The sequence below is a fragment of the Dipteris shenzhenensis genome, chromosome 3, assembly GCF_047967505.1.
Source record: "Dipteris shenzhenensis isolate YYH24624 ecotype China chromosome 3, Dip_SZ_1.0, whole genome shotgun sequence".
NCBI lineage: Eukaryota > Viridiplantae > Streptophyta > Polypodiopsida > Gleicheniales > Dipteridaceae > Dipteris > Dipteris shenzhenensis.
In genome coordinates this window covers 16,493,446-16,515,128 of record NC_141598.1, presented here as the reverse complement: position 1 = coordinate 16,515,128, position 21,683 = coordinate 16,493,446, and the positions used below count along the sequence as shown (strand labels likewise).

The 21,683-nt window shown below is 44.5% G+C and overlaps 1 protein-coding gene across 1 annotated transcript in view; it reads left to right on the top strand.

The window, feature by feature from the left end:
- Positions 1 to 21,683, top strand: part of LOC147903439 (uncharacterized) — a 71,462-nt gene that overhangs the window by 4,300 nt on the left and 45,479 nt on the right. Inside the window, exons 3-5 of the mRNA XM_087371675.1 lie at positions 443 to 648; positions 960 to 1,031; positions 4,048 to 4,089. Coding sequence (XP_087227801.1) covers positions 443 to 648; positions 960 to 1,031; positions 4,048 to 4,089 — 320 coding nt within the window. The remainder of the gene's footprint in view (positions 1 to 442; positions 649 to 959; positions 1,032 to 4,047; positions 4,090 to 21,683) is intronic.

Here is a 21,683-nt window from a genome sequence, read left to right as displayed (position 1 = left end):
GCATAACTTTGCAGCAGTTAGTGAAGCCTACACAGAGGCACATGGCAGAATATTTATCCACTTCAGAGGGTGCAGCAATTGGAGCGAGATCTGGTACCTAACCTCAGTATTTGTTTGCTGAAGATATTGGTACACCTGGCAGTTTTTGTATTTGGTTTCTACCATAATATATATTCTGTTGTGACTGTATATCTTCAGATCTGCATTGTTCTCTTTACTGTGAAGTAAGCACATGGTGTTGAATTGTGTCTTCGTTGAAAGTCTTGTGATCTCGATCCTGTGAGGGAGTTGGCTAAGCATATGTCATACTGTTTGTTAAACATGTTTATTGAAAATATGGCTCCTAGATTGAAGGAACCTAATACGTTTGTCAAAATCTTAAAGTTGTACTCTTATATATATTCTTTCAAAATTAAATTAACACCTTAATAGTATGTAGCAGGGAAAGCTTTAGGAGAAGATGGAGATGCAGTATTGAAAGTGAATCCATTTCAAAGTCAAATCGACACTTTAAAAAATATCAAATCATTTAAAGATCCTGTTCATGGGGACCCTCAGGAGTCAAGATCATCATCACTTTTCTTTGAGGCCTTACAACGAGTCCAGCATGATGTACAAGATCGGTTGGTGAACCTATATCAAGGGAAGGTAAAATTATATCAGATTAAGAGTTAAAATGATAATTCTTGGCATGAAATAAACCACTTTCAAGAAATTTCAATTTAAATCATTTGACAATGATAGAATCCTAGAAAATTTCTTTCCAATCTTGTATAATCATGCTGAAATATCGTTTTGGAACTGGTGTTCCTTTGTACATAGATAATCTAGTGTGTCGTACTTGAAGCAACAAAATCTCATTCATCTAGTTTCTTGTACTTAAATTGATGGTGCTTGTGCACATTCCATAAAGCACACATCTACATATATCTTCACTTGCAACTCTTTCTCCCTTTCAGAACTTCATATTGAGTCATCGAGCAGAAATCCTGGCAAACGAAAAGCTGGAAATGCAATCTGATGATTCAAAAGTATTGACTCATCCCTATTTAGAGATGATTTCGTAAGCTGTGGAGAAAGTGACATTTTTAAAAGTTTTATTGCCATGAAAAAGCTTTGTTTTCCTCTTTGGTTTGAGGTCCTCCTATTAGGTTATGAAAACAGAAAGAAGAGCAAAACAAACATTGGTTGCATAATTCTTAGCACTAACTGAAGGCGCATAACAGGATTCCTTGGTTGGACAAATTTCATAGCAACCTAAGGAGGTAGAAAAGGTGCAAAGCTTGAAAATCTGTTTCCAGTCAGCATAACTGCAGTTTCTTCTAGAAATCAAAACACAAACTCTAAATACATTTGAATCATGAATTTGTTCCCCTTTCTCCAATTTTGTCCTGTCCGAATCCAGCTCCCTTCTCTGGTAATGAACCCCCCTTTTTCTGTTAATTATCCCTTCCCTTCCCCCACTTTCCTTCTCGCCCCCGCTTCTTTTTCTGTTGACAAATCCCCCCTTTCCATACTTTCTCCCTGGCAATTTCTCCCTGCTTTGGCCAGCCCAGAAACTCCCCCCCCCGGCCCCGCCTTTCTGGTTGTTGATCTTGCCAGTCCACAACCCCCCTTTCCTGGCTGACAAGCCCCTCTCCCACCCTCATATTTTGTCATCCCACAAGCCCCCCTTTCTGGCTCCCGATTCTTCTTCCTCCAATTTCATTAGCCCACGACCCACCCTTTTTGTCCCAGATTCCACCCTCCCTACTATAAGATTTCCCCCCTCTCCCTACTACAACACACTACCTCACACATCACGGTGCTGAAACAGAAGTACTTTGCCGCCAAAGGTGGTGAAAGACACCTTACATGGCTACTATGGGTCAAAAAGCAGAACCACCGAGCATCAAAAAGGTGATCTGATTGTTCCTATAGCGTCAGATGTTCCAATCGCCTCAGCAAGTGGTGCCTCAAGTGGTACCGATATCAAGGATGATCCAACAGGTTGTTCCTTGTTGATCAAGTCAAACAAGACATTGAGGTTCTGGACTTCGATAAATCCTCTTCTCATGGTGCCATGGAATCCACTCAAAACGAAGGATCTGATTATTATCTCTCTCCAAACTTGAAGAATATTGAAGGTGAGTCCCACTCCCTTTACTTGACGTCATTGGCCCCATCCTCTTCTCATACTACACCTCTGATCACATCCACGTCCCCACATGATCACAATTTACAGCTTTCCATGGTAATATCCTCTGCACAGATCAATGCCTTGAACCTTAGTGCTATGATCCTCTGTGCAAGGAGTTCGTCAACTCATACAGTAATCTGAGACAATTTCTTTTTCCTAGTCTCAAGGCAGGACTCCAACCCAGAAAATCTAGAAGGAATTTGACTTCTAGACAGAAGCCAAAGTTAATAGGTGTGACATTTCCTGCCCATGATTTAACGATCTGTCCACTCTCAAGTGATCACTCATGTGCCGGTCGTAATTGAGATGACCAATTTGCAAAGATTGCTAAGGTCTTATCAGGTGGCCTAGTGTGCCAGACATCAACTATTGAGGAGCTTTGGAGTGTCTCTCTCTTTTGCCATCTTTTGAGAAGACAAGCAGTCTCATGGTAGGCAAACAAATGAAATACATCAAATAGTAGAACCATAGTGATTAGATTTATATCAATGTAAAAGGAATGCATCATCCCCTATGATGAGGACCCAAAAATAAGAACTTACGCACTTCACCAACAAACTCAACACGGAACTATGCCGCAAAATGAGAATCTATGCTCTTAAGGCAGTGTACAACTTGAGTAGGCAAAATCAAACCCTTGACCACATCCAATTAGGGACTAGAGAATTTAAGATCCATCACCTTGTCACCTATAAATGATTGTGCGTAGAGGTGTACAAGGCACCAATCCAAAATCAAACCCTTGACCACATCCGATTAGGGACTGGAGAATTTAAGATCCATCACCTTGTCACCTATAAATGATTGTGCATAGAGGCGTAGAAGGCACCAATGCAAAAGGCTAACCCTACCCTTGCCTTGGATAGATAGCCAGCTGAAGCCATCTGGAAATGAATTCCACATGTCAAGCTGCCAAAATAATGCAGACCCAGCCTGGCATCACTCTAGAAGAATGCCGTGACAAGTTAGGGCAATATGGACATGAGGGTTTCCAGTAGAGTTTTGACCACTATAAAAAATTTGATCAAACAACTTATGTATGCGTGTGCAAATAGATTGTAAAGGCTTGCAAGCAACACAAGCAGAGTCCAAAAGAGGCAAGTAGCTCCAAATCATTGATGCCACAAGTCCCAACGCAAGGTAGATGAAAGGCAGCTCCAAATTATCATCGTCACTAGGTGCTAGAAGCTCACACCATTATCCAACATTGCAATGCAGGATCAAGGGCTAGGGAAGTAACCAAATCTCCAATATCAAAGGCAAAATCTGTCAGATAAGCTTCAATAGTTTGGAAAGAAACCCTTGCAGAGAATATGAACAGATTTTAGAGAAGCCGCTACAAACTGCTCTGCTCTGAGAGTTGCAACTTTTTTACTATCCTTGTGTACATGTGTGCAGCAAAGGGAAATAAAAATGGGCGTACCTTCGGAGGAGGGAGGGAATGTGACGGGACAGAGATCACCTTTTCCACCCAAAAGGATTAGGAAATAAGCCACGGCTAAAGACTAGGATCCCTCAGATTCTCTACCAAGCACCATGTCATATTTGCCTTTAAATGAGTATATATTTGAATTCTAAGCATGATTCAATACATCATATCACACTTTTTCAATGAAAAATTACCCCTTCTTGACAGATTTATATCACACTTTTTCAATGAAAAATTACCCATTCTTGACAGATTTTAAAATTTATACATAACTTCTTGGCAAGTAATGGATTGATTTTTGAGTTTCTTAACTGAGACTTTACAGAAATATGCATGTTTTTTATTGTGAGAAACATATGCATGGTTTTCAAATTTGATATTCCACAAATATCCTTTCCTTTTCGCATTTGGGTTTTTAATTGGTGTTTTACTTGAACAGGAAAAGGATCTATCCAATGCCATGGCAAGATTGCAAGAAATGGTCAGTTTTCTAATCTCAAGAGCTAGCAAAATAAAGTCGCAGTCTTGTAGAAGAAGAAAGAACATAGGCATAAAATAAACTCCAAGCACACCTAAGAAAGCTGGGTATAATGGGAGAGAAAACGTAGGGAGAGACCTTGGAGCTATATCCAAAACTTATGTACCATAGGTCATATGTCATCCGTTGTACACTATTGTGATGGAGCTTTGGTGGTATTGGGCCGTGGATCTTATTCCTCCTTGATTGTATCCATAACAATGCACAGCTCCTCGTACTTCTCGTTATAGTGGTAGTACTTTGCTTGCAAGAGGGACAAGTGAGCTCAAAGGGATTCCAGCTGTCTGTAATGGAGCAAAGTTGTGAACACGAGAATAAGAAGTGAACACAAGTGAACTGCAACTGAAATGTTCAACCAAATGAAGTACAAGTACTTGGTATATATAGTCCAAGTAGATAAATACTCTAACATAGACCAACACCTAGTCTATCCTACACCACCATATCATTGTATATATCTCTACAAATCTCCCCTCAATGATATGGCTGAAATGCTTTGGAATGATCTCAGAAGCACCTGTAGTACCTAAAGTACCATGGTTGCACAAATTCATCCACATGTGGATATAGCAACCTATGGGAGTACAAAAGAAAACAATGTCATTTTACAACCTCCCTTGACATTGTTTTGAATGTCTCGTATTCCCAAGCCATGCCGATGTTGTGTGAAGAGAGGCACTGACAGGATTTTAGTGAAGATATCTGCCACATTGTTCTCAGTGGAACAATCAATGAAGCCATCTGTGATACAATCCCGCACATAATGATAGTGATTCTCTATGTTTTTCATGCGAGCATGAAATACATGATTGTTTCCAACAGCAATGCAACTCTGGCTATCAGAGAAGATCGGAGTTAACGTTACCATCTTGAGCATGATGCAAGTCATGCAGAAGCTTCCTTAACCACATACATTCCATGGTGGCTGAATTTGCAGCTTTGTATTCTAATTCACTGGAGGAGAGAAACATGCGGTCTTGCTTCTTACTAAGCCATGAGATGCCTGCTGAGCCCCAATGAGAAGCAATAGGTGAAAGTGGACTTGCGATCATCGATATCCCCTGACTAGTCCGAGTCGATGAAGCCACTCAGAGAAATGTCACCATCTGAAGCATAATGCAGCCCGTAGGAAAGTGTACCCTGTACATATCTGAGAACCCTCTTCGCTGCATTCCAATGTGTGACTATGGGACAATGCATGAACTAGCTAAGAGGCCCTGTGGCATAGGCAATGTCTGGCGGTGTGGAGCATAAGTAGATCAAACTGCCCACCAACTGCCTATACAGTGTGCCATCAAACTTTTCAGTTGTATCATGCTTACTCAGCTTGATTCCCTTTTCCAATGGAGTGGCCACAGGCTTACAGTTCTCCATCTTAAATTTCTGCAACAACCCCTTCGAATATTTTGTCTATGACATAGAAATTCCCCCTTGGGTTTTCCAAAATTCAATGCCAAGACAGTAGTGTAAGAGGCCCAAATCTATCATGTCAAAGGTCTGACACAAGACAGATTGCTCTGCTGCAATTTGCTGCAAATTACTGCTAGTGAGTATGATGTCATCAACATAAAGCACAAGCATGACTAAATCTGATTTTTGCTGCAGAACATATAAATTTGGCTCTGTATGAGTGTTGACAAACTCTTGGGACAGCAATAACTGATGTATCTTATGATACCATGCATGAGGCGCTTGCTTCAGCCCATAGAAGGCTTTCTTGAGCTTGCATACCTTGTGCTCTTTGTTAGGAAATGCAGTCAAGTTGAGACAGTTTTGCTTTGTTCTACTGAATCCTAGTGTGAGTTTTAGTCTAGTGTGTCCTATGGATGCCACGTGTCACATTGGGAGTTATCCCATATGCATTGGTACTCATCTCTGTGTGTGTGCTCTATATAAGAGCTGTACTTGTCACTTGTCACATCAATCATGTATCAAGCCTACAAGCTCTTTGGTCTACATGTGAGTACTTTCATTTTGTTCATTACTCTTGCTATTTCATTTCCATTTCATTATGTCTCTCTTTGAGTATCATTATCTCTCTCCTTAGCCTACCCTCTCTCTCTCTCCCTCTCCTCCATGATTGAGCTCCCTTCCACTCTATTCTTCCCATCTTGTTCTCTTCTCACACTTAGCCTCTCTATGATCTGCTCTTCTTCAACAAATTCAAGCATGGAGCTACTTCCATTGGTAAAGTTGTTGGTCTTGGAGCTCTTGATTGCAAAAACTTCACTCTAGACCCCTTTTTTAGCAAGTTCGTGGCCTCTCTACTAGCCGCCCCACTGTTTTGGACGATTTAGGGTTTGGTTGAGGTCGTTTTTCAGCTTTCGCATTTATCTTTACAGTAGTACACCTCTATTGCTGCTGGAAGATACTCTGAACAGAAAATCCATTGCTGAAATCTGAGAAAAACAGTCAAAACTGTATTTTTTGTCCTAAAAGTCGAGTTTTGAAATTTCAGGTTGGATACTCAGTATTTTTTGGGAATTTCATGATTATAGGGCTCATGAGTGTTTCTAGGACACTTTACTACAAAAATTTTTGAAAACCCTAATTTTTGGCAGAAACCCTAATTTTTAAAATTCAGGTCTTTTCTGAATTTTGCAGTCCTTTTGCATGACTGAATCCTATGACATGTAAATTTTTTAAGAATTTTTCAAAATTGATGTAATGTCATTACTGTTTGGTACATTAATTTAGGCATTTTGCCTCCTTTAGGCATAATTGCTCAAATTTGAGGCTCTGCTCTGATTCTTGGTGACTCACATTGCTACGTTTTGAGAGTCATCATATGATTTCTCCTTGTAGATGCTCCAATGGCCGACATCAACATTCATTCGGGGCATTCTCACCATGTTCTTCACCGACATACTTCTTCGGATCAGGATGTACACTCTTATGTGCAGCAGCTACTTGGGGTCATTTACGGGTTCTCTGTCCTTTCTATGCATAAAATGAATGAAATAAAATTTTATTTTCTATGATTGGGGTCAATAAAGGTTCTCTACCTTGAGTAGTTGCTCTAAAATGAATGTTTGAGGTGTCAATAAAGGTTCTCAGCCTTGGATAGTCCTCCTAAAATGATGTATTGATTTTATATTTGTCATGTGTGGCTCCCTGGAGCCAGGAGAGGGATGTACTGTGGGAGCCATGTATTGGCTTTAATAGGTCTATTTATCAAGCCTGGCATGTGAGTTTCATGATGTTGGTGCATTGGTCTCCTAGACCTCTGAGTTGGTCATGCATCCATGCACGATGAGCTTCTGAGCCAAGCTAGGTGAGCCGTTGAGTCTATACCATGCTCACTAGTCTCTGAGCCATGCTCACTTGCATCTGACTTAGCATGGGAGCCATGTCTAGTTCTAGACCATCATTGCACAGTTTGATGACTGTCATTGTCATGTTCTATTCTTAGTTTCATTCCAATAGTCACTTACCTTTCCTCCACGGGGAGTGTTGTTAGAATAAAGTGAGTGTATTTGTGTGTTCTAGGTCCCTAGGACTTATTTTATAGTTTAGTGAGTCCTAGACAGTGCCACGTGTCATATGGGAGATTATCCCATATGCATTGTGTAAGAGATTACAAAGATATGGTGTTGTAGGCATAAAGTCAATCCTATGGTTGACCAGTAGTACTTGGGTACTATATATACCAAGTACTTGTATTGTTTCATTTTTACATTTCTATTGGAGCTTTCTTGTGTGTGCACTCTTGCTTACTTGTGTTCACAACCTGTCTCCACTTTGTTCCTACATTTGGTATCAGAGCACTTCCGTCTCTAGAGCCCATTCCCGCGCTTGCTTCCAGACTCCCGCGAGCTTGGTGCTCTAGTGCGCGTTCCTGGTTCTCACATTCAGCTCTCTAGCTTTTGTTTGAGGTAGCTCCAACAGTCCAACGGCTATTTTTTGACCTTTTGAGGTCCGATTTCGACGTTTTTCGAAATTTCGGAGCTACCCACACATAAACAAATCTGTCCTGCATCATTTTTTTTTTCCCCAAAAAAGAGACTTCTATTAAGTAAGAAAGAAACCCGCTAGAGCAAGCTCTGTGCGGAAATACACCATGCTAAGCATATAATAAAAACACCTCAAAGGAATGAGGTAGAAAGAAACCAAGGCTGAGGCTGAAAATGCCATCTCAACCCTGTAGAAGTCTCAGCAAAGAAGGGAGAGCCTCTTCAATCTCTGAGAAAAGTAACTCTCCTGGAGGAGGCTGCTCAAGATGATCCTTGCATGGTCGCCCAAATGGCCATCAGAGTGTGTATCGTATCTGTCCAAGTACTGGCCAAGATCTGAGAAGGGTGACCCTGAGAACCCTCCAAAGCCTCAGTGCACCTGGCTCTCCAAATGTGCCATGCTGCAATGCTAGCTAGGATCTCCCATGGAGAGTCGACCGAGGAGTGAGCAGCCCTGAAAAGAGTGGCCGGAACATCCTCTAGAGAGCACGACTCCACAAGGTGTCGCCGGATGTGAAGAGCCCAAGAGGAGTCAAGTCTCTCAAAAAATACCTGGGGCCCTGAAAGAGTAAGCCAAGCCACTGATCCCCAGGTCATATAGAAAGGTAGGCGAACAAAAGTGCTGAAAAGTCTTGCAATCCCATCTGCAATCCCATAGGCAGTGTTGTATTGTCTCCAAAGCAGAAAGGCAGCGAGGGCAAGAAGGGTCAGCTCCGAACTTGGATCTCCAATGGTTCACTGCTATCCCACCATGAATAAAAAGCCAAAAGAAGAGAGTGATTTTTCTATTCCGGTGGGATTTCCAGAGCCTCTGCCAAAAAATTCTCTGCAAGTCAGCAAAAATCTAAGTTCTCCCAATGAGGACCTGTGGTAGGCTTCCAACCCCTAGAGCTGAGCTGGAATTTCCTGGCATTACTGACCGTGTAACGAAAGACCGTCCTGCATCATTTCAGGTAGGGGGAAAATTTTTTTGGTTTTTTTTCATCCGTACGGATCTGTAATAGTGCCGCAACTCCGTACAACTTGTCAGAACCTAATTTCAAGCCCACACGACTTGTTAGAAGGCTATTCGAGCAATTTTCGACTGTTTTTGGGCGTTTTTGCTTAGATCTGGACCTTTTTCAGCTCCAGTCTCTCCCGGGTATGCTCCAGCAGCTCTAGGCATCTCCATACTTCTCCAGGATCTTCTCTACACGTGTATTGTGTTCAAAAGTACTCCCGACAACTTCATTCAGCTCCAAACAGCTCACTTCAGCTCCTTTGTCATCTCCAGCTTGCCCACACAGTCAGTGGATTGTTTTGCAGGTGTTTTGGGCCAAGGTGCACTTTCAATAAGTGTTTTGAGCTGTGTATTTCACTTCAGGACTGTTTTTGCAGCCCATACTCTTGCACTCTCAAGTGCATTTGTAGATACTCTGCATTTTTGGGCACATTTGCAGTTACTTTACTATTATGGATGCTTTTGAGCTCCGTTGGATGCATTTGGGCACTCATGGGTGTGCTCTTTCAGATTTGGTTTGTGCATTTTCAGTTTGGGATTGCACTTCAAATTGCAGCAGAGTGTAGTGATTGGTTGATGCCATTTTTGCAGTGATTGCATTGTGCAATCAGTGGGATTTCAGAGCAGCCAGTCGTACTTTGCATTTACAGCCAATATTAGTTTGGGATTTGCAGGCACATTTGTAGCCAGTTGCACTTTTGGGACTTGCAGTTCTTTTTGCAGGTACATTTGCAGCTTGTGGGTATCCCATTTTGCATCATGTCGACTCTTTCATATAGTTTTGGCAATTTGTCCGAGGGTGACAAGCTGGATGGACCAAACTATGCCTTGTGGTCATTCATGCTTAAGAACATCTTGGTTGGTAAGGGCTTGTGGGATATTGTTAGTGGGGATGAGTGAGGCCAACAGGCTCATCTACATCCAGCACAACTTCTTTGGGTCAGACTCAGACATAAGACTGCTACAGCCCCTCCTGCTAGTCCCATAGCATCAACGGAGGAGCAGAAGAAGTTTGACCGCCGTAGTGCCCAAGTGATGTTTTTGATTGCCACAAATGTGAAGAGGCACATTATGACGACTATCAAGTCGTGCAAGGATGCAAAGGCAGCATGGGAAAGATTGGCAAACATGTATCATGTTAAGAATGAGGCAAGGGCCATTGCTTTGACAAATCAGCTTAAGGATCTCGAGATGTAGGAAGGCCAAGCCATCACTGATCATATTTGCCAGGATCATTGATCTACGTGATCAGCTCGCAAGTATTGATGAGGAAATAGAAGACAAGAAGCTCGTCTCTATTACTGTCAATAGCTTAGGGTCCTCATATGGCACATTCGTCACTTCCCATTGTTCTCAGGGCAGCCCTACTCTCGTTCGATGAGTTAGTTGGGCTTTTGTTGCAGGAAGAGGAGAGATGCTCAAATTTTGCCAAAGCCTTTCGCCAGGGTAAGCAAGCGCTTGCCATGAGTGGAAAGGGCAAATTTCAAAAAAAGTTTGAGCCAAAACACAGCCATACAACTCAGCCCAAGGAGGGGAATGCAAGCAGTTCAAGCAAAAATCAAAAAAAGGGCAAATGCAATTATTGCAAGAAGCCAGGGCATTACATCGCAGAGTGTCAGAAAAGGATTGCCAATGAAAAGAAGAGGCAAAGGGACAGCTCTAGCAGTAATTTTATTGCCCCCACTGAAACTCGTGCTTCAGATGCACATGGTGAAGCTCATCTTGCCCAAGGTGATAGAGATTTTGTGCTTGCTGCATTTAATGAGAAGATGGATGCCATGGGGGATTTAAATGCTGAAAATCAATCAGGGGATGCTTCCCTTGTTACAAGTGATACATGGTATATCGACAGTGGTGCTACTAAGCACATGACTCCTCGCCAAGAGTGGCTTGAGAGCATCACACCTGTTCATGGCAGATAGGTTACATGTGCCAATGATGCTTCTCAAGACATCATCGGAGTTGGGCACATTCCCATTCAGCTTGATAATGGGAAAGTTAAGTATATCCGAGATGTTTGGTATGTTCCAGATTTGAGGCAAAATCCGATTTCAGTTTCAAGCATTGCCCATGATCAACATATGTTGGTCGAATTTCAGGATAACCAATGCAGGATCAAGGATCCAAAGAAAGGGTATGAGGTTGTAGCAACAAGCACATATGACAGAGGCTTATACAAGCTTGATGCTCAGCCTTATGATCAGAAGGTATTGGCTGTAGAAAACACTTCCCAGGCTGATTTATGGCATGCCAGGTTTGGACATGTTCATCACAGGGCATTGTCCTACTTGTACAACAATAATATGACTCAGGGAATGCCAAAATTACAGCAACCAGCAAATGAAGTGTGTGAGGGGTGTGCACTTGGCAAATTGCATCGCTTGCCATTCAATAAACAAGGCAAGAATTGGGTCAAGGCAACCAGAGTGTTGCAGATAGTGCACAGTGATGTATGTGGCCCCATGACTATTCCCATGCATAGAGGAGCAAGGTACTTTGTGACCTTTATAGATGACTTCTCCAGGTTCACATGGCTTTTTATCATGAAGGAAAAATCTGAGGTGTTCTATTGGTTTCAAGAGTTCAAAGCTATGGCTGAGAACCCCCAAACCAATTCTAGAACACTCAACTCAGATAGAGGGGGAGAGTACATGTCACATGCATTCTAGGGATTTTTGAAGCAGCATGGGATTAAACATCACTTGACATGCCCTTACACACCACAGCAGAATCCACTCCCTGAGAGGAAGAATTGTACTGTCATGGAAATGACGAGATGCATGCTGAAATTCAAGAGAGTCTCAAACTCTTTTTGGGGAGAAGCAGTTGTGACAGCCACTTATATTCAGAGCAGATGCCCTACCAAAGCTTTGGTTAATGTGACTCCATTTGAGGCTTTGTATGGCTTTAAGCCAAAGGTTAGTTTCAGAATTTTTGGCTCAGTGGCATATGCTTCAGTTCCAGATGCACATTGGACAAAGCTTAATGACAAGAGTGTCAAATGCATTTTCGTGGGGTATAGCACTGAAAGCAGGGGATTTAGGCTTTATAATCCCGCTACCAGGAAGGTAATAATCAGCAGAGATGTTCTTTTTGCTGAGAATGAGTGCGTGCAGCCCGCTAGTGCAGACTTGCCATCATACAATGACACCTCTTTGGACATCATCCAGTTTGAGGATGATGAGACGGAGTTTCCTGATGCTTCCCCTTCTACCTCTCATAGTTCAGATGGCTTGCCACATGCTAAGGATGGCTCTCCCTCAAATTTTTCAGATTTGTAGCCAATTAATGAGAATAGACAGCCTCATGTTTGGAGGCATTATCAACGTCGTGAGGCCACTAAAGATGTTGATGCAGCTCCAAGTGGTACAGCAGAGAAATCTATTCCACATTGGGTAAGGTTGACCATTCAAGATGCTAAGGATCAGCCTACTTTGGGGAAAACTAGGGCCAGCACTAAGAAAAAGGTCAATTTTTCTTTGATGACCTCAGTGATGGAAGCTGAAAATGAGCTTCAGAGCTTCAAGGATGCTCAGCATAATCTAGCATGGCAGAAAGCTATGGAAGCTGAGATTAAATCCATTGAGAAGAATGCCACATGGGACTTGGTTGATGCGCCCATTGGGAAAAATGTGGTTGGCACGAAATGGATTTATAAGGTGAAATACCATTCATATGGCACAGTTGAGAAATACAAAGCCCGTTTGGTTGCCAAGGGGTATGCACAAGAGGAGGGGATAGATTATGAGGAGACTTTTGCTCCAGTGGCCGAGATGACCACCATTCGTTATGTCATCTCTCTTGCTGCGTTTTATGGTTGGTCAGTGTACCAGAGGATGTCAAGACCGCCTTCCTCAATGGAGATCTTAAAGAGGAGGTCTATGTACATCAGCCCCAAGGTTTTGAGGTGAAGGGACAAGAGCATAAGGTATGCAAGCTCAGGAAGGCTCTATATGGGCTGAAGCAAGCATCTCGTGCGTGGTATCAGAAGATACATCAGTTTTTGCTGTCCCAGGGCTTCATAAACACTCATACAGAGCCAAATCTGTATGTTCTGCAGCAAAAATCAGAATTGGTCATGTTGGTACTATATGTGGATTACATCATACTCACTGGCAGTGATTTGCAGCAAATTACAGCAGTGCAGCCCGCTTTATGTCACAACTTTGACATGATAGATTTGGGCCTATTGCATTATTGTCTTGGCATTGAGTTTTGGCAGACCCATGATGGGATTTCTATGTCACAAACAAAGTATTCGAAGGGGTTGTTGCAGAAATTTAAAATGGAGAACACAACTTTGACATGACAGATTTAGGCCTATTGCATTATTGTCTTGGCATTGAGTTTTGGCAGACCCATGATGGGATTTCTATGTCACAAACAAAGTATTCGAAGGGGTTGTTGCAGAAATTTAAAATGGAGAACTGTAAGCCTGTGGCTACTCCATTGGAAAAGGGACTCAAGCTAAGTAAGCATGACACTACTGAAAAGTTTGATAGCACTTTGTATAGGCAGTTGGTTGGCAGTTTGATATATCTATGCTCCACACGGCCTGATATTGCCTATGCCACAGGGCTTTTGAGCCAGTTCATGCATTGTCCCACGATCACACATTGGAATGCAGCAAAGAGGATTCTCAGATATGTCCATGGCACTCTCTCTCTTGGCTTGCATTATGCTTCAGATTGTGATCTAAAGCTGAGTGGCTTCACTGACTCAGATTTTTTTTTTTTGGGGCAAAAAAGAGACTTCTATTAAGTAAGAAAGAAACTCGCTAGAGCAAGCTCTGTGCAGAAATACAACATGCTAAGCATGTAATTTAAAAAAACCTCAGAAGAATGAGGTAGAAAGAAACCAAGGCTGAGGCTGAAAATGCCAACTCAACCCTATAGAAGCCTCAGCCAGGAAGGGAGAGTCTCTCCAATCCCTGAGAAAAATAACTCTCCTAGAGGAGGTTGCTCGAGAGGATCCCTGCATGGTCGCCCATGTGGCCATCAGAGTGTGTACCGTATCTGTCCAAGTATTGGCCAAGGTCTGAGAAGGGTGAACTTGAGAACCCTCCATAGCCTCAGTGCATCTGGCTCTCCAAATGTGCCATGCTGCAATGCTAGCTAAAAATTCCCATGGAGAGTCAACCGAGGAATGAGCAGCCCTGAAGAGAGTGGCCGGAACATCCTCTAAAGAGCACGACTCCACAAGGTGTCGTCGGATGTGAAGAGCCCAAGACGAGTCATGTCTCTCAAAGAAAACCTGGGGCCCTGAAAGAGTGAACCAGGCCACTGATCCCCAGGTCATATAGAAGGGGAGGCAAACAAAAGTGTTGAAAATTCTTGCAATCCTCTTCCATATGATTCTCGCCTGTCTGTAATCCCAAAGGCAGTGCTGGGATTACAGACAGGCGAGAATCATATGGAAGGGGATTGCTGCTTCTGCCAGGTTGGGGTGGGCATCTCTCCTTCACAACAGTTTGCTCCGGTGTTGGAAAGCATCAGAAGAAAGCTCCTTTTCTGGAGCTCAGCCAAACTTGACTTGGCCTCCAGGGTGGTGCTCGTTAACCAGGTCCTTCTAGCCACAACATGGTTTGTATGCTCTTGTTGGTGCCACTATAGGGATTGTATCACTCAGCTTAAGAGGCCTGTACGAAACTTTTTATGGAGTGGTCTAGATGGCACAACTGATGTTACAGCCAGGGCGGCTTGGGAGACGTTGATTCTTCCTACAAGAGAAGGGGGTTTGAATATCATCGACCCAGATCTACAGTGCAGAGCTTTACTCTGCAAGTTTGTTGTGAGAGGGCTTATGCCAGGGCAAGAGCCTTGGACGGATTTTTTTATCAGATGCATACAGTCTCGCACGCCCACTTCAGGAGAGGATTGGACACACAGTACTAGATGGGTTTTCACCACAGCCCACCTCAGGTCTCCCTCTTCCCCTCTTATGGATGCTATCCTGAAAGTATGGGCCAGCTTCAGGAGTACTCTTCGCAGGATTCCCCCATCCACCCGTGAAGAGTTTGAAAGGCAGCCTATCATGTGGAATGACAGGATTTGGGATGAGCTTGGCAGACCACTTGGAGCTTCTCCTTACATGCAGTGGCCAAGATGGGAGAGGGGCCCTGCATCTACAGTGGGAGCATGGAAAGCCTTCAAGAAGCTTCCTGCAGACCAACAGGCCCAGATGGTTCTTAATCTCAGAGGGAGTGTAGGGAGAGTCCAACAGATTGATGCAGCCTTGCCCTTGGATTGGGTGGACACAGATGACATGCCTATTACTTGCTCCACCTGGATGGGGGCATTTTCCAGATTGGGAGTTCCTTTACAGGTGATTGCTTTTCTTGATCCACATGAGGATGCCTTAGTATTTGATGTTTCTTCGGGGGGCAGGCTGTCCAGATCCACAGACGATATCTTGTTGGAGATACCGTTTCAGCCAGTCAGGATAGTGGGCTTCATGGAGCATGGCTCTCTTTCATAGTGGTACTTGGATCCTGACCTGCTTCTCCTCGCCCTTGGCTCATGGAGGCTGTGGCTCTATGGAGGGGTCCCAATTAAGTTTTTGCAGTGGGATCCTGGGGAATGGGAATGGATAGATGAAGGGCACCGAGAGAAGGGCATCCCCTTCTTTCATTACATGGTCAGTAATGCCAGGAAATTCCAGCTCAGCTATAGGGGTTGGAGGCCCACCAGAGCTCATCATTGGGAGAACTTTCAGATTCCTGCTGACTTGCATAAATTTTTTTGGTAGAGACTCTAGAAATCCCACCGGAATAAAAAAATCACTCTCTTCTTTTGGCTTTCTATTCATGGTGCGATAGCAGTAAACCATTGGAGGTCCAAGTTCGGAGGTGACCCTTCTTGCCCTCGCTGCCTTTTTGCTTTGGAGACAATATAGCACTGCCTTTGGGATTGCAGACAGGCGAGAATCATATGGAAGGGGATTGCAAGACTTTTCAGCACTTTTGTTTGCCTACCTTTCTATATGACCTGGGGATCAGTGGCTTGGCTTACTCTTTCAGGGCCCCAGGTATTTTTTGAGAGACTTGATTCCTCTTGGGCTCTTCACATCCGATGACACCTTGTGGAGTCGTGCTCTCTAGAGGATGTTCCGGCCACTCTTATCAAGGCTGCTCACTCCTCGGTCGACTCTCCATGGGAGACCCTAGCTAGCATTGCAGCATGGCACATTTGGAGAGCCAGATGCACTGAGGCTTTGGAGGGTTCTCAGGTTCACCCTTCTCAGATCTTGGCTAGTACTTGGACAGAGTACTTGGATAGATACGATACACACTCTGATGGCCATTTGGGCGACCATGCAGGGATCATCTCAAGCAACCTCCTCCAGGAGAGTTACTTTTCTCAGAGATTGGAGAGACTCTCCCTTCTTTGCTGAGACTTCTACAAGGTTGAGATGGCATTTTCAGCCTCAGCCTTGGTTTCTTTCTACCTCATTCCTCTGAGGTGTTTTTTATTACATGCTTAGCATGGTGTATTTCTGCACAGAGCTTGCTCTAGCGGTTTCTTTCTTACTTAATAGAAGTCTCTTTTTTGAAAAAAAAACAAGGCAGTGCTGTACTGTCTCCGAAGCAGAAAGGCAACGAGGGCAAGTAGGGTCAGCCCCGAACCTCGATCTCCAATGGTTCACTGCTATCCCACCATGAATTGAAAGCCAAAAGAAGAGAGTGATTTTTCTATTCCGGCAGGATTTCCAGAGCCTCTGCCAAAAAAATTTCTGCGAGTCTGTAGAAATCTGAAAATTCTCCCAATGAGAAGCTCTGGTGGGCCTCCCAGCCCTACAGCTGAGCTGGAATTTCCTGGCATTACTGACCATGTAATGAAAGAAGGGGATGCCCTTCTCTCGGTGCCCTTCATCTATCCACTCCCATTCCCCAGGGTCCCACTGCAAAAACTTAATTGGGACACCTCCATAAAGCCACAGCCTCCATGAGCCCAAGGCAATGAGTAGCGGGTCAAGATCCAAGTACCATTGTGAAAGAGAGCCATGTACCATTGTGAAAGAGAGCCATGCTCCATGAAGCCCACTATCGTGACTGGCTGAAACAGTACCTCCAACAATATATCATATGTGGACTTGGACAGCCTGCCCCCTAAAGAAACATCAAAGACTAGGGCATCCTCATGTGTGTTACGTAAAGCAATCACCTGCAAAGGAATGCCCAATCTGGAAAATGCCCCCATCCAGGTGGAACAAGTAATAGGCATGTCATCTATGTCCACCCAATCCAAGGGCAAGGCTGCATCAATCTGTTGAACTCTCCCTGCACTCCCTCTGAGATTATGAACCACCTGGGCCTGTTGGTCTGCAGGAAGCCTCGTGAAGGCTTTCCATGCTCCCACAGTAGATGTAGGGCCCCTCTCCATCTGGGCCACTGCATGTAAAGGGAAGCTCCAAGTGGTCTGCCATGCTCATCCGAAATACTGTCGTTCCACATGATAGGCTGCCTTTCAATCTCTTCACGGGTGGACGGGAGAATCATGCGAAGAGTACTCCTGAAGCTGGCCCATGCTTTCAGGATAGGAACCATAAGAGGGGAAGAAGGAGATCTTAGGTGGGCTATGGTGAAAACCCATCTGGTACTGTGTATCCAATCATCTCCTAGAGTGGGCGTGCGAGACTGTATGCATCTGATAAAAAAGTCCTTCCAAGGCTTTTGCCCTGGCATAAGTCCTCTCACAACGACCTTGCAGAGTAAGGCTTTGCACTGTAGATCTAGGTCGATGATATTTAAACCCCCTTCTCGATAAAAAAGTCCTTCCAAGGCTTTTGCCCTGGCATAAGTCCTCTCACAACGACCTTGCAGAGTAAGGCTTTGCACTGTAGATCTAGGTCGATGATATTTAAACCCCCTTCTCTTGTAGGAAGAATCAAGGTCTCCCAAGCCAGCCTGGAAGTAACATCAGTTGTGCCATCTGGACCACTCCATAAAAAGTTTCGTACGGGCCTCTTGAGTTGAGTGATACAATCCCTAGAGTGGCACCAACAAGAGCATACAAACCATGCTGTGGCTAGAAGAACCTGGTTAACCACCACCACTTTGGATGCCAAGTCAAGTTTGGCTAAGCTCCAGAAAAGGAGCTTTCTTCTTATGCTCTCCAACACCGGAGCAAACTGTTGTGAAGGAGAGATGCCCACCTAACCTGGCAGCTCGAATATCTGATGGAGACACCCCTCTGTACCCAGGTGAAACCAATATCATTACCCCAATCTGGGGTGTCATCATCGAAAATTCAAAAACCATTGGATTTATGCCAATTAATGTGTGCACCTGCAGCCGTGCAAAATAAATCCAAGGCTGTCCGGAAGGAGGTGAGTGTCCTGGGGGAGGCATCCAAAAAAACAGCCGTGTCATCTACTAACTCACTATCCATGAGCTCTTCTTCCCAGCGGAGAGGAAGCCTCAGCCCATGAATATCAACTTGAGATCTAAGGTAGATACTCATAGCTTCCGCCACAAACAGAAAAAGAAAAGGGGCAAGAGGACATCCCTGGCGGACTGATCTACCGATCTGAAATTTGTCCCCTCTTACCCCCCCAATAAGCACCTGGCTATGGGCTGATCTGTAGAGAGAGGATAATCCTCTAATCCATGCATCTGAAAAACCAAAGTGCGATAAAGTACCCTCTAAAAAATCCCAGTCTACTCTGTTGTAAGCTTTCTCAAAGTCCAAGAGTAGAATGGCCAACCTCTCGCAGCTTTGCATGGCCCATTCTGAGACCTCCCAAAATGAGAAAATATTATCAAAAATGCTTCTGCCATGCACAAACCCTGTCTGTGTGTCATGAATCAAATCTGGAAGAAAAACCTGTAGCTGCTGACTGATGGCTTTCGCCAGAATCTTGTAAAAAGTGCTCAATAGAGTGATGGGTCTCCATTGTGACACTAGATTCCTATTACCCCCCTTTGGGATGAGATGAATGACCATCTGTAAGTGAGTCAGGCATCTCACCAGATTCCCACACGCCCTGCAGGGCTGATGTAATGTGATCACCAATTTGCTCCCAAAAAGTAATAAAAAAAGAAGGGGTAAGTCCATCCAAACCTGGGCACTTGCCCTTGTGAAGGGGTAAGTCCATCCGAACCTGGGCACTTGTCCTTGTGAAGGGCAAGTCATGCAGTCTTGAATTCTGCATTGGTGAAAGGTGCATCAAGAGAAACATACATCTCATCCTTCACCAATACAGGGATACACTGCCAAATAACCTCTCTGGCATCATCTATGGCCTGTGTGCAAAAAAGGGATACAAAAAAATCTGAAGCTACATGCATGACGGCATCAGGATCTGACTGTAACACCCCGTCCGAGTCAACAAGCTGCGAGACACTATCTCTACTATGTCTGGGCCCATGAGTAGAGAAAAAGTGTTTGTTGACCCTACCACCCATCTGAATCCAAAAGGATTCCCGTGCATGAAAGACATACTCTGCTCTTTGATCTCTTTGATCCAACAATATCTATATACGAGCCCTTGCTGCAGCAAGGCGCTCCTGAATCCAAGCATCTGTGGGCCTCTTCTGCTCTTTCCTCTGAAGGGACGCTAACTGCTGGCATATACCAATCTCATGTCTCCTGGAATCAGCGATTGTATTATAATAGTCACTAATTCTGGATAAGACTGCAGCTACCTGAGACGGGCGGACAACTCCACCTTGTATGTGAGAAACCCAAATCTGAAAAATATTCTCCGTGAGGGTCTCCTCTGCATAAAAAGCATCCGGAATCCTGACACTAGCAAATCATCCTCTCCGATGAGGCTCAAGAATCTACAATACCACTGGAAAACGATCTGAGGTGGTAACCCCAGTAGAAGTGCATACAGATCTGCCTCTATCAAGTGCCCAATTGTCTACATAAAATTTGTCAATATGTGCATGGATGGGCATGTGTACTCTCCTGTTTAACCAAGAGTACAGGAGTGACTGTGGCATAACATGAAAGGCATCATGTCTACCTCCCTTTTTGTCTGATGGTAACTCAACCATGTTGAAATCGCCACCAATGATCCAAGAATCTGCAATGGGGGCCCAAGGTAGTAACTCCTTCCAAAAGGAGACTCACTTCCCTCTGTTGTTGGGGGCATACAGATTGAGAAGACCAATCTTACACCCTCCAATCAAAATAATTATCCATTGAGCTCTAGAGGGGGAGATAATACCATGACTAGCAACCAAGGATAGAATAGAAGGAGAGACCAAAATGCAAGTACCTCCCCTTGTGCCCATAGCAGGCAACCGGAAGGTATGTCTTGAAAGAAGTTTGCTAGAACTAGAGCAATTACTGGCATCCAACTTGTGTTCCTGGATAAAAAGGATATCAATAGCACCCCCAGTGACACCTGGATGAAGTTGATTCCGGATCAGTTGCCTACGGAGACGGTGTGGAATTCCGCCTAGGCCCTGTATGTTCCAGCTGACTATCTTCATCGACAGGAGGATGCTGGGTGGAAAGGCTTACTTGACCTAGTAGAGGAGACCAGCTTCCCCTGGGCCGAAACACTCCTGCTGAGGGCAGGAAACTCAACAGGTGAAAGGATCCCCACACTTGCTGAGGGGGAGGCCCTATCAAAAGGAATCCCAATGATCGGGACCCCTAAGGTGGAGGGCACAAACTCCTCCTCATCCATGATAGTCGCCGAGTCTGCCAGTGCCAAAAAAGAGTTCCTGAGAAGCAGGTTTGGCCAAGGAGTGCGAAGAAGACCTGCACTCGTGGAAGATGGAGAAGGACCTACCAGGCCTCTATCAGCAAAATTGGAGCTATGGGACAAAGGAGGATACACTGTATTAATATCTTGTTGCAGCTTGAAATAGCTGGGCCACTCAATGCACAATATCAAATCAGTAAAACGCTAACACTTTCTCAGGGGGCTGAGGAGGCCTGTGGCTGGGCTGAAGAGGAATCTGGAGTCCTCATCTGTGCATGCATTCTCTCAGTCGTCCTAACTGTGGCAGGAACAGTTTGTGGGGAAGAAGTATCGGTAGCCCCCTCATGATCATAAACCAAAGTGACTGGGGCTGGTACTGGTGCATCTAAAGGCCCCTCCTGATGTGGAACTGTAGTGTCTGGGGCTGCAGCAACATCTACCTCTAGAGTCTGGATGGCGTCTGTCTGAACTGGATCAAACGTCTCCTCCTAAGATAAGGGAGCCGCTCTGATCGCTCTCCATCGTGGTATTGGGTGTGTTGTGGGCTTTGGGTGCCCTGCTGCCCCTGGTGGTCCTAGGGTGCGCGAAGCAGGGCGCCCTGTTGCTCCTGGTGGTCCTGGAGTGCACTGTATAGGGCGTTGGGGAGGTGTAGTCAGGGTAGTATGTAAAGGAGCTGCACCAGAAGACCTCTTGGGCCTTTTTCTCTTCCTTGGGCAATCTCTAGCAAAGTGTCCAAGGGTCCTGCAAATCCTGCACTGGTCCTATCTACCTGTAATCTCGACTCTCTATCGAAAGAGAGAGCCATTTGGGCGCTGGAGCATGATGTGGTCATCTGAGATGTTAAGGTCAGAGACAACGACCCTAACTTGAGGCACCCCATCCGCTCTGACTGCCTCTGCCAAGGAAGAAGGCATGCCGAGAAT